We start from the raw sequence: 18,015 nt of genomic DNA, 5'->3' as shown, positions 1-18,015 counted from the left end.
ATGGACTATGGATAGAGTTGTGCGGAGGAGGGTGGATGTGCTGGAAATGATATGTTTGAGGACAATATGTGGTGTAAGGTTTTTTGATCGATTAAGTAATGAAAGGGTAAGAGAGATAAGTGGTAATAAAAAGAGTGTGTTTGAGAGAGCAGAAGAGGGTGGTTTGAAATGGTTTGGTCACATGGAGAGAATGAGTGAGGAAAGATTGACAAAGAGGATATATGTATCAGACGTGGAGGGAACGAGAAGTGGGAGACCAAATTGGAGGTGGAAAGATGGAGTGAAAAAGATTATGTGTGATTGGGGCCTAAACATACAGGAGGGTGAAAGGCGTGCAAGGAATAGAGTGAATTGGAACAATGTGGTATACCGGGGTCAACGTGCTGTCAATGGATTGAACCGGGGCATGTGAAGTGAGATAGCACTAGGAAAAGACAACAAAGGCCACATTCGTTCACAATCAATCTCTAGCTGTCATATATAATGCACCAAAACCAGAGCTCCCTTTCCACTTCAAGGCCCCACAAAAGTTTCTATGGTTTACCCCAGACACTTCACATGCCCTGGTTCAATCCAATGACAGCACGTCGACCCCAGTACACCACATCCTTCCAATTCGCTCTATTCCTTGCAAGCCTTTCACCCTCCTGCATGATCAGGCCCCAATCACTCAAAATCTTTTTCACTCCATCTTTCCACCTCCAATTTGGTCTCCCACTTTTGAAACATATATCCTCTTTGACAATCTTTCCTCTCTCATTCTCTCCATGCGACCAAACCATTTCAAAACACCCTTTTCTGCTCTCTCAACCAAACTCTTTTTATTACCACACACCTCTCTTACCCTTTCATTACTTACTTGATCAAACCACCTCATCATATACTGTCCTCAAACATCTCATCTCCAGCACATCCACCCTCCTCCGCACAACTCTATCTACAGCCCATGCCTTGCAGCCATATAACATTGTCGGAACCACTATTCCATCAAACATACCCATTTTTGCTTTCTGAGATAATGTTCTCGACTTCCACACATTCTTCAACGCTTCAAGAACTTTCACCCCCTCCCCCACCCTATGATTCACTTCCATTTCCATGGTTCCATCCGCTGCTAAATCCACTCCCAGATATCTAAAACACTTCCCTTCCTCCAGTTTTTCACCATTCAAACGTACCTCCCAATTGACTTGTCCCTCAGCCCTACTGTACCTAATAACCTTGCTCTTATTCACATTAACTCTCAGCTTTCTTCTTTCGCACACTGTACCAAACTCAGTCACCAGTTTCTGCAGTTTCTCACCCGAATCAGCCACCAGCATTGTATCATCAGTGAACAACAACTGATTCACTTCCCAAGCTCTCTAATCCATAACAAACTGAACACTTGCCCCTCTCTCCAAAACTCTTGCATTCACCTCCCTAATAACCCCATCCATAAACAAATTAAACAACTAGGGAGACATCAGGCACCCCTGTCGCAAATCAATGTTCATATATATATTCATTTATCATTTTTTTTTTTCCAAAAGAAGGAACAGAGAAGGGGGCCAGGTGAGGATATTCCCTCAAAGGCCCAGTCCTCTGTTCTTAACGCTACCTCGCTATCGCGGGAAATGGCGAATAGTATGAAAAGAATATATACATATGTATAAATATGGGGATAGGGGATTAAGAATACTTCCCACGCATTCCTCACGTGTCGTAGAAGGCGAATAAAGGGGACGGGAGCGGGGGGGGCCAGAAACCCTTCCCTCCTTGTATTTTAACATTCTAAAAGGGGAAAGAGAAGAAGGAGTCACGCGAGGAGCGCTCATCCTCCTCGAAGGCTCAGATTGGGGTGTCTAAATGTGTGTGGATGTAACCAAGATGAGAAAAAAGGAGAGATAGGTAGTATGTTTGAGGAAAGGAACCTGGATGTTTTGGCTTTGAGTGAAACGAAGCTAAAGGGTAAAGGGGAAGAGTGGTTTGGGAATGTCTTGGGAGTAAAGTCAGGGGTTAGTGAGAGGACAAGAGCAAGGGAAGGAGTAGCATTACTCCTGAATCAGGAGTTGTGGGAGTATGTGATAGAGTGTAAGAAAGTAAATTCTAGATTGATATGGGTAAAACTGAAAGTTGATGGAGAGAGATGGGGGATTATTGGTGCATATGCACCTGGGCATGAGAAGAAAGATCATGAGAGGCAAGTGTTTTGGGAGCAGCTGAATGAGTGTGTTAGTGGTTTTGATGCACAAGACTGGGTTATAGTGATGGGTGATTTGAATACAAAGGTGAGTAATGTGGCAGTTGAGGGAATAACTGGTATACATGGAGTGTTCAGTGTTGTAAATGGAAATGGTGAAGAGCTTGTAGATTTATGTGCTGAAAAAGGACTGGTGATTGGGAATACCTGGTTTAAAATGTGAGATATACATAAGTATACGTATGTAAGTAGGAGAGATGGCCAGAGAACGTTATTGGATTACGCGTTAATTGATAGACGCACGAAAGAGAGACTTTTGGATGTTAATGTGCTGAGAGGTGCAACTGGAGGGATGTCTGATCATTATCTTGTGGAGGCGAAGGTGAAGATTTGTAGGGGTTTTCAGAAAAGAAGAGAGAATGTTGGGGTGAAGAGAGTGGTGAGAGTAAGTGAGCTTGGGAAGGAGACTTGTGTGAGGAAGTACCAGGAGAGACTGAGTACAGAATGGAAAAAGGTGAGAACAAAGGAGGTAAGGGGAGTGGGGGAGGAATGGGATGTATTTAGGGAAGCAGTGATGGCTTGCGCAAAAGATGCTTGTGGCATGAGAAGCGTGGGAGGTGGGTTGATTAGAAAAGGTAGTGAGTGGTGGGATGAAGAAGTAAGATTATTAGTGGAAGAGAAGAGAGAGGCATTTGAACGATTTTTGCAGGGAAAAATGCAAATGAGTGGGAGAGGTATAAAAGAAAGAGGCAGGAGGTCAAGAGAAAGGTGCAAGAGGTGAAAAAGAGGGCAAATGAGAGTTGGGGTGAGAGAGTATCATTAAATTTCAGGGAGAATAAAAAGATGCTTTGGAAGGAGGTAAATAAAGTGCGTAAGACAAGGGAGCAAATGGGAACTTCAGTGAAGGGGGCTAATGGGGAGGTGGTAACAAGTAGTGGTGATGTGAGAAGGAGATGGAGTGAGTATTTTGAAGGTTTGTTGAATGTGTTTGATGATAGAGTGGCAGATGTGGGATGTCTTGGTCGAGGTGGTGTGCAAAGTGAGAGGGTTAGGGAAAATGATTTGGTAAATAGAGAAGAGGTAGTAAAAGCTTTACGGAAGATGAAAGCCGGAAAAGCAGCAAGTTTGGATGGTATTGCAGTGGAATTTATTAAAAAAGGGGTGACTGTATTGTTGACTGGTTGGTAAGGTTATTTAATGTATGTATGATTCATGGTGAGGTTCCTGAGGATTGGCAGAATGCTTGCATAGTGCCATTGTACAAAGGCAAAGGGGACAAAGGTGAGTGCTCAAATTACAGAGGTATAAGTTTGTTGAGTACTCCTGGTAAATTATATGGGAGGGTAATGAGTGAGAGGGTGAAGGCGTGTACAGAGCATCAGATTGGGGAAGAGCAGTGTGGTTTCAGAAGTGGTAGAGGATGTGTGGATCAGGTGTTTGCTTTGAAGAATGTATTCGAGAAATACTTAGAAAAACAAATGGATTTGTATGTAGCATTTATGGATCTGGAGAAGGCATATGATAGAGTTGATAGAGATGCTCTGTGGAAGGTTTTAAGAATATATGGTGTGGGAGGCAAGTTGTTAGAATCAGTGAAAAGTTTTTATAGAGGATGTAAGGCATGTGTACGTGTAGGAAGAGAGGAAAGTGATTGGTTCTCAGTAAATGTAGGTTTACGGAAAGGGTGTGTGATGTCTCCATGGTTGTTTGATTTGTTTATGGATGGGGTTGTTAGGGAGGTGAATGCAAGAGTTTTGGAAAGATGGGCAAGTATGAAGTCTGTTGTGGATGAGAGAGCTAGGGAAGTGAGTCAGTTGTTGTTCGCTGATGATACAGCGCTGGTGGCTGATTCATGTAAGAAACTGCAGAAGCTGGTGACTGAGTTTGGTAAAGTGTGTGAAAGAAGAAAGTTAGGAGTAAATGTGAATAAGATCAAGGTTATTAGGTACAGTATTGTTGAGGGTCAAGTCAATTGGGAGGTAAGTTTGAATGGAGAAAAGCTGGAGGAAGTGAAGTGTTTTAGATATCTGGGAGCGGATCTGGCAGCGGATGGAACCATGGAAGCGGAAGTGGATCATTGGGTGGGGGAGGGGGCGAAAATTCTGGGAGCCTTGAAGAATGTTTGGAAGTCGAGAACATTATCTCGGAAAGCAAAAATGGGTATGTTTGAAGGAATAGTGGTTCCAACAATGTTGTATGGTTGCGAGTCGTGGGCTATGGATAGAGTTGTGCGCAGGAGGGTGGATGTGCTGGAAATGAGATGTTTGAGGACAATATGTGGTGTGAGGTGGTTTGATCGAGTAAGTAATGTAAGGGTGAGAGAGATGTGTGGAAATAAAAAGTGTGTGGTTGAGAGAGCAGAAGAGGGTGTTTTGAAATGGTTTGGTCATATGGAGAGAATGAGTGGGGAAAGATTGACAAAGAGGATATATGTGTCAGAGGTGGAGGGAACGAAGAGAAGTGGGAGACCAAATTGGAGGTGGAAAGATGGAGTGAAAAAGAGTTTGAGTGATCGGGGCCTGAACATGCAGGAGGGTGAAAGGCGTGCAAGGAATAGAGTGAATTGGCACGATGTGGTATACCGGGGTCGACGTGTTGTCAATGGATTGAACCAGGGCATGTGAAGCGTCTGGGGTAAACCATGCAAAGTGTGTGGGGCCTGGAAGTGGAAAGGGAGCTGTGGTTTCGGTGCATTATTACATGACAGCTAGAGACTGAGTGTGAACGAATGGGGCCTTTGGTGTCTTTCCTAGCGCTACCTCGCACACCTCGACATCTAAACAGGACACAGTTTCTTAGGGGCAGATTAGCTATTCCTGTAATGTGGGGTATCCAAGAAAGAGTGGATGTTACAGTAATACCAATTTGTTCATTGAGTTGAGGTGGAATTACAGAACTGTCAAAGGAAAATTGAGAGTTGCAAGAAGTTTTCGATAAAGAGATGGGTAAAAACTGGGTCTTGGAGGCATTACACTTAAGAAGAGTTTGTCTACCCCACTGAGATACCCTGTCCAAGTCTAAGTTTATTGAGGAAGCTGTGTCATGACAACATGCAGATTTAGTGAGAGAAACGGGAGAAGAATTGAAGGATGTAAATCAACAGTGCTGAGTCATCAGTGTATGAGTGCACTGGATTATTTGTGGAGAGAAAATCATTGAAAAAAGGAGAAAAAGTGTAGGGGACAGGACAGAAGCTTGTGGGACACCACTCTTGATACAAAAAAGGGGGAAGGCTGATTCAATAACCACAGAGATAGATCAGCTAGAAAGGAAGCTAGATAAGAATGTGCAGAGTGAGGGAGGGAAGCCAAAAGAGGAGAGCTTAGAGATGAGACCCCGATGCCACACCGTCGAAAGCCATAGATATGTCAAGGACAACTACACTTGACTCCCCAATATCTCTCAAGGGATGATGACCAGACATTAGTAAGACAGGAAAAAAATCACCAGTGGATCTTGCCTGGTGATCAGAGGTGTCTAAGGATGGGAGCTGAGGAAGGATTCAAAGACTCTGGAAATGGTAGATGTCAAAGCAATAAGACAATAGTTAGAGGGGTCAGAATGGTCACCCTTCCTAAGGATGGGATGTATCAATGCATGCTTCCAAGAAGGAAAAGTGTGGGTATACAAACAGAAAGAGAACAGACAAACAAGCACAGGTGCAGGTTTAGAAGCATACTCAGTACATGGGATGGATGCCATCAGGACCATAAGCCTTTCTTGTGTTCAGAGAAAGAAGCATTTTTCAAAGTCTGAAAAGATATTACAGGAAGAGGCATAGGATTAGTTAGAGAAGCATCAGGGGGGTGAAAGAATGTCAGAGTCATCCAAGGAGGAGTTAGAAGAGAAACAAGAACTAAAGAGAGTTACTTTGTCTCTGGGAGAGAGTTATAGTAACATCAGAATGGAGAAGTTCAGGAAAGTTAGAGTGACACAAGTTGTTAGAGATGCTCTTAGCTAACGACCAGATAGACCTATTAGTGGATGAGTGACACAAGTTGTTAGAGATGCTCTTAGCTAAAGACCAGAAAGACCTATTATTGGATGATCAGGAGAGGTTATCGCACTTCCTCTGGATGAAGGAATGCTTCACCTCATGGATAATGTGCTTGCAGCAATTACAGGCAGTGATAAAAGCTGAATGGGAGCCAGAGGAAGGAAAGTTTTTCCATGCCCGATCCCTTGTTTGAATGGACTCAGAACAGAGACAGTTAAACCATGGATTGGATGAAGAGATCATCTTGGAGGAAGAGGGAATAAATGCTTCCATTTTTGTACCCTGCAAAAAGTAACATTTGGAAATTTTCCCAGCTCCACTTTGTGATCTGTATTCTTCTTCATCCTTACTATCAATCCCTGTCATTAATATTCCTTATGGCAGTCAACTGAATTTGTTTGAAACTCTTTTCAAGAAATCAAGTTTGCAGTGCCACACATACAACTCTGGTGAAAATAATTCAGTGACAGTCCTACCTTCTAGAACACTGAATATATGGCCTTGGAAGATTTTGAAGATGATTCTTTTAAAATTAATATAAAAAAAAGCATGTATGTATAACATGAAAGTCAACATCCAACTTAAGAGTGACCAACCTTCTCCGACAGCCCACACATGCAACAGTCTGGGCCAACCTTGTAAACAACTCTTTTGAAGGAACCATCAATGCAGCTTCTACTTCAGTCTTACTCAAAGTATTATACTGTCTTGTGAATGATTCATCACATCGCCGCTTTGTATTGCCTCCAGTATATTCACAGCCATCACATGATTCTCCAAGCTGCATTGTCATCTGAAGCAAAAGAACACACAACTTACTGACACTGAAAACAAAATTTCAAGAATATACAACTATAAAGATTCTTTGTAACTTGTCTTCTTTTACAAAATCACACTACATAACAATTTAGATAAACTCCATACACAATACTGAACACTTTGCAAGAGTAACTCTCTATCCTACAATTAAGAGGATAATTCTTATACTCCGATTCACTTATGTATGAAAAAGTCAAATAATGTACCAAATGTTACTGAATTCTAAATTTGTATACAAAATGACATTGTCCCAAGATGAAATAAAAGATGTTATTCCTCAATACTACAAAAAAATCTTTATTTCTCAAAGTTCGACAGCAAAGAATACAAAGAGGTATCCAAGATTTGATCAAATGGAGGAAAATTATAAACTTTCATGGAGGACTGGTTATGAATTTGCTAAGACAATGATGAAAAGTTCAAAACAAGAGTGGTATGTAAGAAAACATTGTCTTGGAGAACTTATTAGTTTTTGAGTTATAAGATTGTTTTATCTAACCGCTTTTATTAGTCAAATTTCAAAAATCAAATACAACTGCTGTACACTGGTCACAAAATAAAATCACGTGACTGGTGACCAGTTTTGATAGAAAGAAATGCATACCTGAAAACAAAACAGCCAATAGCAACTACCAAGTTAAGTTTTGTTCTATGTTACAAATTAATATGTTTTTGCAGAAAAAGAAAAATTAAACTGATAAGGTTGTTCCATTGGTCACTCATGTAAATCACAGAAATATACATATAGGTGCAGTTGGTGGCAACCACTGCTGCTGCCATTCCATATTAGTAGCAGCGGATGGCAGGCATTCACTGACCAAGGACGTCCTACCACCTGGGTTTTGGGATGGATAGCCACTTTGGCACAGTAAGCCAAGACCACAGGCAGCATTTGCTCAGTACCCACCTTTCAGAACAAGATCACAGTCATTTTTCTCTTGCCACAACCACACCTGGGTTGCTGGCATCCAATTCCACACGCTTTTTCTCATACGCAACACTTAATACAAATCTCACATGCATCTCTATCTTGTTTTCTTCTCACTTTGCAAACTATATAATTCATGGCAGTGCAACCATTACAAAACTTTTCAGTACTGATTTTGAGCCATAACTCTAGTCTAAAGAGGTAGGGCAGACCACAGAGCCCACCTGAATGCCATCATGACACTGGGATCCATCTCAATTCTATAGATACAGCTGTTAGACCTGGCTCTTTTTCAGTTCATTTGTTACTTTTATGGTTTTAATTCAAACATTACCTCCTGCCCCGATCTTTTACTAATCTCAATAATCCAACGTTCAAAGCTGCTTCTCCTCTGCACTATCAGATCTTCAACTAAAATCTCTATCATCATCATTTCTACTCTAAGGGCAGAGTTTGTGCCCACTAATACAAAAGCACCTACTGCTCACCTCATAGATCTTGAGTCTCCTAAATTTGAGGCTATCTGGCTCAAAAATCTTTCTCCCTTCTATTGCCCTGCTTTTGTGAGCTAATTATTTCCTCCCCAGTTCCTTCAATTATGAACAACTCTGGCCATTTGCCTTCTTGACATGAGAATCTGCTGTCTTCTCATCCATACACTGAGATCCTCTATGTAAGGGATTTCAATATACACCACAAGGATCCTGATAGATAAGTAACAATCTACAACAATTAATTAAACATCTCAACCAAATTCCCAACCATCATGCCCACTGTTCTAACACACTTGAACTCCTTTTAATCTTTGAACCCTACCACAACGAATCAAAAGTTAAATCATGGGTAGTTTAGGAAAAATACATTATTTACCGGGCAGACATGTCCACAGCACTAAGAGAGTAAAAAGAAAAATGAAAGACTGCTCCTGCCTGAGTTTGATTTATATGTCATAACCAATAGATAAACCCAGGAACATGCATCATCATGCCTGACTTGTGAAAATTTACTAACAATAATCATGTTCTTTCTCCCCATTTAATTTCTAATTCTTTAACATTTAAATTTTGCTCTTAAAGTTAATAAATAGGCACAAGGAGAGTACCTCATTTTCAAATAATGGAAACAGCTTTCCTTTAAATGCACATAAACCTATAGAGCCCAGCAATATCTGGATGGAAGCACAAGGAAATAACAAGCACCTACTTTTCAAACAACACTGAATATTAGGTAAAGTTAGCTACAAAGGAAAGGTAATTTTTTTTTAGCTTCACATAATTCTACATTAATTACCCCTTCAATTTTCCTTAATCTTCACAGCCCTCCCCACTATCAATTTAAGTAGTAACTCACATATATGGCAATGACTTAAGATACACCAATGTCTCTATACGCCAATGTATTGTACCCTAGAGCTAAGTGACTATGGGTATGCTGATGTACAATCACTGATTTACTAGATCATATGCTGAAGATATCAAATGAAAAAAATATATTTCTAGAGAAGACACCAAACTCTGCAAATTAATATCATTTAATATGCAATCATAAATAGTCAATGCTACATTCTAATATACATTCATATATGAGGGAGGAAAATTATATAAATAAAAAGAATCATAACTATAGTAAGATTATACAGCAATCTTGTCCTAACTATCATATAAATAAAAAGAATCATAACTATAGTAAGATTATACAGCAATCTTGTCCTAACTAAAGTAAGAAGAGATTACAAGAACAAAGCAGATATCAAGTATATCAGCATTGTGATTACAAAAATACCTGCAGAGGACCTATATATCTTATCTTACATGATGAAAAACAATAAATGAGGTGATTGTAATATGCCAGGGGAAACTATGGGGTGTACTAATGCAAAAGTAAATACACGTAATATACATTCATATATCCCAGGGGATAGGGGAGAAAGAATACTTCCCACGCATTCCTCACGTGTCGTAGAAGGCGACTAAAGGGGATGGGAGCAGGAGGCTGGAAACCCTTCCCTACTTGTATTTTAACTTTCTAAAAGGTGAAACAGAAAAAGGAGTCATGCGGGGAGTGCTCATCCTCCATGAAGGCTCAGATTGGGGTGTCTAAATGTGTGTGGATGTAACCAAGATGAGAAAAAGGGAGAGATAGGTAGTATGTTTGAGGAAAGGAACTGGATGTTTTGGCTCTGAGTGAAACGAAGCTCAAAGCTAAAGGGGAAGAGTGGTTTGGGAATGTCTTGGGAGTAAAGTCAGGGGCTAGTGAGAGGACGAGAGCAAGGGAAGAAGTAGCACTAACTCCTGAAACAGGAGTGGTAGGAGTATGTGACAGAGTGTAAGAAAGTACACTCTAGATCGATATGGGTAAAACTGAAAGTGGATGGACAGATGCATATGCACCTGGGCACGAGAAGAAAGATCATGAGAGGCAAGTGTTTTGGGATCAGCTGAGTGAGTGTGTTAGTAGTTTTGATGCACAAGACTGGGTTATAGTGATGGGTGATTTGAATGCAAAGGTGAGTAATGTGGCAGTTGAGGGAATAATTGGTGTACATGGGGTGTTCAGTGTTGTAAATGGAAATGAAGAGCTTGTAGACTTATGTGCTGAAAAAGGACTAGTGATTGGGAGTACCTGGTTTAAAAAGAGATGTACATACGTATATGTAAGTAGGAGAGATGGCCAGAGAGCGTTATTGGATTACGTGTTAATTGATAGGCGTGCGAAAGAGGGACTTTTGGATGTTAATGTGCTGAGAGGTGCAACTGGAGGGATGTCTGATCATTATCTTGTGGAGGCGAAGGTGAAGATTTGTAGAGGTTTTCAGAAAAGAAGAGAGAATGTTGGGGTGAAAAGAGTGGTGAGAGTAAGTGAGCTTAGAAAAGCAACTTGTGTGAGGAAGTACCAGGAGAGACTGAGTACAGAATGGAAAAAGGTGAGAACAAAGGACGTAAGAGGAGTGTGGGAAGAATGGGATGTATTTAGGGAAGCAGTGATGACTTGCGTAAAAGATGCTTGTGGCATGAGAGGCATGGGAGGTGGGCAGATTAGAAAGGGTAGTGAGTGGTGGGATGATGAAGTAAGATTACTAGTGAAAGAGAAGAGAGAGGCATTTGGATGAATTTTGCGAGGAAATAATGCAAATGAGTGGGAGATGTATAAAAGAAAGAGGCAGGAGGTCAAGAGAAAGGTGCAAGAGGTGAAAAAGAGGGCAAATGAGAGCTGGAGTGAGAGAGTATCATTAAATTTTAGGGAGAATAAAAAGATGTTTTGGAAGGAGGTAAATAAAGTGCGTAAGACAAGGGAACAAATGGGAACTTCAGTGAAGGGGGCTAATGGAGAGGTGATAACAAGTAGTGGTGATGTGAGGAGATGGATTGAGTATTTTGAAGGCTTGTTGAATGTGTTTGATGATAGAGTGGCAGATATAGGGTGTTTTGGTCGAGGTGGTGGGCAAAGTGAGAGGGTTTGGGAAAATGATTTGGTAAACAGAGAAGAGGTAGGAAAAGTTTTGCGGAAAATGAAAGCCGGCAAGGCAGCGGGTTTGGATGGTATTGCAGTGGAATTTATCAAAAAAGGGGGTGACTGTATTGTTGACTGGTTGATAAGGTTATTTAATGTATGTATGTCTCATGGTGAGGTGCCTGAGGATTGGCAAAATGTTTGCATAGCGCCACTGTACAAAGGCAAAGGAGATAAAAGTGAGTGCTCAAATTACAGAGGTATAAGTCTGTCGAGTATTCCTGGGAAATTATATGGAAGGGTATTGATTCAGAGGGTGAAGGGATCTACAGAGCATCAGACTGGGGAAGAGCAGTGTGGTTTCAGACGTGGTAGAGGATGTGTGGATCAGGTGTTTGCTTTGAAGAATGTATGTGAGAAATACTTAGAAAAGCAAATGGATTTGTATGCAGCATTTATGGATCTCGAGAAGGCATATGATAGAGCTGATAGAGATGCTCTGTGGAAGGTATTAAGAATATATGGTGTGGGGGCAAGTTGTTAGAAGCAGTGAAAAGTTTTCATCGAGGATGTAAGGCATGTGTAAGTGTAGGAAGAGAGGAAAGTGATTGGTTCTCAGTGAATGTAGGTTTGCGGCAGGGGTGTGATATGTCTCCATAGTTGTTTAATTTGTTTATGAATGGGGTTGTTAGGGAGGTGAATGCAAGAGTTTTGGAAAGAGGGGCAAGTATGCAGTCTGCTGTGGATGAGAGAGCTTGGGAAGTGAGTCAGTTGTTGTTCGCTGATGATACAGCGCTGGTGGCTGATTCATGTGAGAAACTGCAGAAGCTGGTGACTGAGTTTAGTAAAGTGTGTGAAAGAAGAAAGCTGAGAGTAAATGTGAATAAGAGCAAGGTTATTAGGTACAGTATGGTTGAGGGACAAGTCAATTGGGAGGTAAGTTTGAGTGGAGAAAAACTGGAGGAAGTGAAGTGTTTTATATATCTGGGAGTGGATTTAGCAGCAGATGGAACCATGGAAGCAGAAGTGAATCATAGGGTGGGGGAGGGGGCGAAAGTTCTGGGAACGTTGAAAAATGTGTGGAAGTCGAGAGCATTTTCTCAGAAAGCAAAAATGGGTAGGTTTGAAGTAATAGTGGTTCCAACAATGTTATATGGCTGCGAGGCGTGGGCTATGGATAGAGTTGTGCGGAGGAGGGTGGATGTGCTGGAAATGAGATGTATGAGGACAATATGTGGTGTGAGATGGTTTGATCGAGTAAGTAATAATAGGGTAAGAGAGATGTGTGGTAATAAAAAGAGTGTGACTGAGAGAGCAGAAGAGGGTGTTTTGAAATGGTTTGGTCACATGGAGAGAATAAGTGAGGAAAGATTGACCAAGAGGATATATGTGTCAGAGGTGGAGGGAACGAGGAGAAGTGGAAGACCAAATTGGAGGTGGAAAGATGGAGTGAAAGAGATTTTGAGTGATTGGGGCCTGAACATGCAGGAGAGTGAAAGGCATGCAAGGAATAGAGTGAACTGGAACGATGTGGTATACCGGGGTCAACGTGCTGTCAATGGATTGAACCAGGGCATGTGAAGCATCTGGGATAAACAATGAAAAGTTCTGTGGGGCCTGGATGTGGAAAGGGAACTGTGGTTTCGGTGCATTATTACATGACAGCTTGAGACCGAGTGTGAACAAATGTGGCCTGTGTTGTCTTTTCCTAGCGCTACCTTGTGCACATGAGGGGGGGAGGAGGTTGTTATTTCATTTGTGGCGGGGTGGCAATGGGAATGAATAGAGGCAGACAGAATGAATTATGTACATGTGCATATATGTATATGTCTGTGTGTGTATATATATGTATACGTTGAGATATATAGGTATGTATATTTGCGTGTGTGGACGTGTATGTGCATACATGTGTATGTGGGTGGGTTGGTCCATTTTTTTCGTCTGTTTCCTTGCGCTACCTCACTAACGCGGGAGACAGCGACAAAGCAAAAGAAATAAATATAAATATGAAGGAGGAAAATCGTACAAATAAAAAGAATCATAACTACAGTAAGATTATACAGCAATCTTGTCCTAACTAAAATAAGGAGAGATTACAAGAATAGAGCAGATATCAAGTATATCAGCATCATTTTTTTTTTTTTTTTTTGTCGCTGTCTCCCGCGTTTGCGAGGTAGCGCAAGGAAACAGACGAAAGAAATGGCCCAACCCACCCCCATACACATGTATATACATACGTCCACACACGCAAATATACATACCTACACAGCTTTCCATGGTTTACCCCAGACGCTTCACATGCCCTGATTCAATCCACTGACAGCACGTCAACCCCGGTATACCACTTCGCTCCAATTCACTCTATTCCTTGCCCTCCTTTCACCCTCCTGCATGTTCAGGCCCCGATCACACAAAATCTTTTTCACTCCATCTTTCCACCTCCAATTTGGTCTTCCACTTCTCCTCATTCCCTCCACCTCCGACACGTATATCCTCTTGGTCAATCTTTCCTCACTCATTCTCTCCATGTGACCAAACCATTTCAAAACACCCTGTTCTGCTCTCTCAACCACGCTCTTTTTATTTCCACACATCTCTCTTACCCTTACGTTACTTACTCGATCAAACCACCTCACACCACACATTGTCCTCAAACATCTCATTTCCAGCACATCCATCCTCCTGCGCACAACTCTATCCATAGTCCACGCCTCGCAACCATACAACATTGTTGGAACCACTATTCCTTCAAACATACCCATTTTTGCTTTCCGAGATAATGTTCTCGACTTCCACACATTCTTCAAGGCTCCCAGAATTTTCGCCCCCTCCCCCACCCTATGATCCACTTCCGCTTCCATGGTTCCATCCGCTGCCAGATCCACTCCCAGATATCTAAAACACTTCACTTCCTCCAGTTTTTCTCCATTCAAACTCACCTCCCAATTGACTTGACCCTCAACCCTACTGTACCTAATAACCTTGCTCTTATTCACATTTACTCTTAACTTTCTTCTTTCACACACTTTACCAAACTCAGTCACCAGCTTCTGCAGTTTCTCACATGAATCAGCCACCAGCGCTGTATCATCAGCGAACAACAACTGACTCACTTCCCAAGCTCTCTCATCCCCAACAGACTTCATACTTGCCCCTCTTTCCAAAACTCTTGCATTCACCTCCCTAACAACCCCATCCATAAACAAATTAAACAACCATGGAGACATCACACACCCCTGCCGCAAACCTACATTCACTGAGAACCAATCACTTTCCTCTCTTCCTACACGTACACATGCCTTACATCCTCGATAAAAACTTTTCACTGCTTCTAACAACTTTCCTCCCACACCATATATTCTTAATACCTTCCACAGAGCATCTCTATCAACTCTATCATATGCCTTCTCCAGATCCATAAATGCTACATACAAATCCATTTGCTTTTCTAAGTATTTCTCACATACATTCTTCAAAGCAAACACCTGATCCACACATCCTCTACCACTTCTGAAACCACACTGCTCTTCCTCAATCTGATGCTCTGTACATGCCTTCACCCTCTCAATCAATACCCTCCCATATAATTTGCCACGAATACTCAACAAACTTATACCTCTGTAATTTGAGCACTCACTCTTATCCCCTTTGCCTTTGTACAATGGCACTATGCACGCATTCCGCCAATCCTCAGGCACCTCACCATGAGTCATACATACATTAAATAACCTGACCAACCAGTCAACAATACAGTCACCCCCTTTTTTAATAAATTCCACTGCAATACCATCCAAACCTGCTGCCTTGCTGGCTTTCATCTTCCGCAAAGCTTTTACTACCTCTTCTCTGTTTACCAAATCATTTTCCCTAACCCTTGCACTTTGCACACCACCTCGACCAAAACACCCTATATCTGCCACTCTATCATCAAACACATTCAACAAACTTTCAAAATACTCACTCCATCTCCTTCTCACATCACCACTACTTGTTATCACCTCCCCATATATCTTATCTTACATGTTGAACAACAATAAATGAGGTGATTGTAATATGCCTGGGAGAAACTGAGGGGTGTACTAATGCAAAAGTAAATACACATAAAAGATCAAAAGAACTTAACCTTACTAAACCTTACAAACTACAGATATTATCTAAGTGTTCATTACTATTTTCTAGTCAAAATATACCAGTCACACTAAGGAAAATGTATGACCTACATGTTACGAAACATGAACAAGCAAAAGACACAGTAAGCAGCCTTGTTTACCTATATCCCTGATATGCATTCCCCAAGGAACTCTCATTTTCCACTTATCCCTATATTTACATGCCTCTCTCACATGCACCATTCCACGCATTCTTCTACCATTTCTCTCCCTACAGTACCCGACACTATTTTCCAAAGTCAAAGGCAGTCTTCCTCGAACATCAACCCCATATGATCATGCTATCATACACTCTCTTTGTAAGGAGACAAATACAATGTTGGTATATTTCAACTACCATTTTAGTGACTGATTTCTTTCTTTTTTTTTTGGTTCTGTTGATATCTTGCATGTGCATTATCTCCTTTTACACTCACTAACCCCATACCTTCCCTGATTGTTCAACAGGCAGTAGCTAAAAATACATTCTGCAAAGAAAAAGTACAAGAATACATGCACTTCAATGAGGGCTTACAGCAGAGAGGTGTATGTCACTGACACTACCCCAATCATCTCGTATTTTTGTGCCTTTTCCAAAATGTCAGTGTTTACAGCGATGGGCCTATATATGGGATAAAGTATCAGTTGATGTCCATTGTCCATCGCTCTAATAGCCTAAGCAACTGTGTGAATTCAGTTTGCTTCATTACTAATGTTTAAAAAAACTGATCTTGAATGGTAGAACATGATTTAGAGCATTGCATTTGATTAAACAAAGTCAAATATGGTGACAGTAGTGGGAGTTGTGAAAGCTAGGAAAACTGTCATGTCCTTAGGCAGCCAAGATTCATGGAAAAAATATACCACCAATAATGTAATCTGATACTGAGGACCAAATGGTGCAGCTGCTACTGGTAAGGCTGCTACTGGTAAGGCTGACACATACAGCAACCAAGTTTGTCACCTGTTTAAGTTTGCAGGCACTTAGCATGATAATTATGGGTGTGTCTGGCATATTTCGGCTTGAATGATGAAAACTGAGAAATATCTCGGATGCTTTAGGTTATTAAATGAGGTTTTCACATGCTCAGTAGTTTTTTCAGCATTTCACCTCTTCTTATGCTCATTAACCCCACACTTACCCTTATGCTTACAATCCTCTCCCCCATCGCCATACATATTAAAAATTGTAATACAATGCTCCAAATCACACTCCATCACTCTTCTGTAAACACAACACTAACACTGCACATCAATTCGTTCAAAGCCACTAGTAGCACATGGTTTAACTATCACTTTACCCATCTAATCACTTACACTGAGCTATAATTAAAAAAATCGATTGATACGTGAGGCAAGAAAAAGTAATTAATAATTAATCTTTGTGAAAATATAACGATATTCCTAGAATGATCAAATACCAGACTATGGTTCTAATGTGATTGGACATTGCCATGATCGATGGTGAAATTACCTCCATCACTAAACATATCTGAGGGGCTTTAAAATCGTATATATATTTATGGAAGAGTTAGATGAGTAAAGGTCGACTTTTTCCTCTTCTCCAGTCTGGCGTTTTAAATGGCCATCGCCCATTATCTCCATCAATGCTCCCTACTTGAAAAAAATGAAATGGCGAAATCAGAGGCCATTTCTGAGAGATAAATTGATACAGAACTGTTATACTTACTATTTTGTTATCATATACTGAGAGAGGAAGTTGCCTTCGTCCCAATGTTACTTCTTCATCATCATCGTAAACACCAACCAACTTAGCCATTTTGACCTATTTCCGAAATCTTTGGGAACTGAACTTAAAATAACGTCGTTCACCTGGCCCCCTTTATGTCATCAATGACCACATATGCCCCTTCTGCGCTTTAGGGAGGCGTAATTTTCACAAAAATCGTGGCCTAATATCTTAGTTGCTATTTCACATTGGTTTCGTTGATGGCAACTGTCCGATTCCTCTCTATGTTTGTCCATTGACATCTATCATTTAGTGTTGTGAATGAAGTTTTGATGACATACGTTATACCAGTGGCTAAATAATAAGAAAATGTAATCACACTTTGGATTATATGTAGATTTCTTCCAGATATTACCGCAAATTATGACTTATTATATGGTACGATGTCAATCGGATGAGGTCTCAGACCGGTTCGGAGCATGCGCAGTGGAGATGTGGTAGGCTCTATGGTGAGATCGAAATTTAATATTTACTAGGATTCTAGAAATGCGTGCAAATCATGTCACTATGAATATCAATAGAATTAAGACACATTTCAAAGAAGAAAGTTATATTTTTCTCTTATTATTTTTTCTTTATATATAAGATACATCAAGCGAATGTCTCTGCCAAATCCTTAAACTTTTTCATCATCACGAAAGAACTGCTATATAAGTATTGAAATATTATCGAACAACTAATCATTAATTATGAAAAGTGAAAAATAGGGAATTTTACCGATGCCTGGCAAGTTTTCCTTAA

At 40.8% G+C, this 18,015-nt stretch overlaps 1 protein-coding gene across 3 annotated transcripts in view; it reads right to left on the bottom strand.

The window, feature by feature from the left end:
* LOC139757314 (gametogenetin-binding protein 2) overlaps window positions 1–17,702 on the bottom strand; it is a 158,829-nt gene extending 141,127 nt beyond the window's left edge. For all 3 annotated transcript variants that reach the window (XM_071677713.1, XM_071677715.1, XM_071677714.1), the window contains exons 1-2: window positions 17,215–17,702; window positions 6,776–6,972 (exon numbers count right to left, since the gene is read on the bottom strand). In XM_071677713.1, the coding sequence (XP_071533814.1) occupies window positions 6,776–6,972; window positions 17,215–17,304 (287 nt within the window). In that variant the 5' untranslated portion in view covers window positions 17,305–17,702. The remainder of the gene's footprint in view (window positions 1–6,775; window positions 6,973–17,214) is intronic.
* Window positions 17,703–18,015: the final 313 nt, after the last annotated feature.

Source organism: Panulirus ornatus, chromosome 25 (genome assembly GCF_036320965.1).
Source record: "Panulirus ornatus isolate Po-2019 chromosome 25, ASM3632096v1, whole genome shotgun sequence".
Taxonomy (NCBI): domain Eukaryota; kingdom Metazoa; phylum Arthropoda; class Malacostraca; order Decapoda; family Palinuridae; genus Panulirus; species Panulirus ornatus.
Note: the sequence above shows the minus strand (reverse complement) of the source record. Positions and strands in the feature narration are given on the sequence as shown.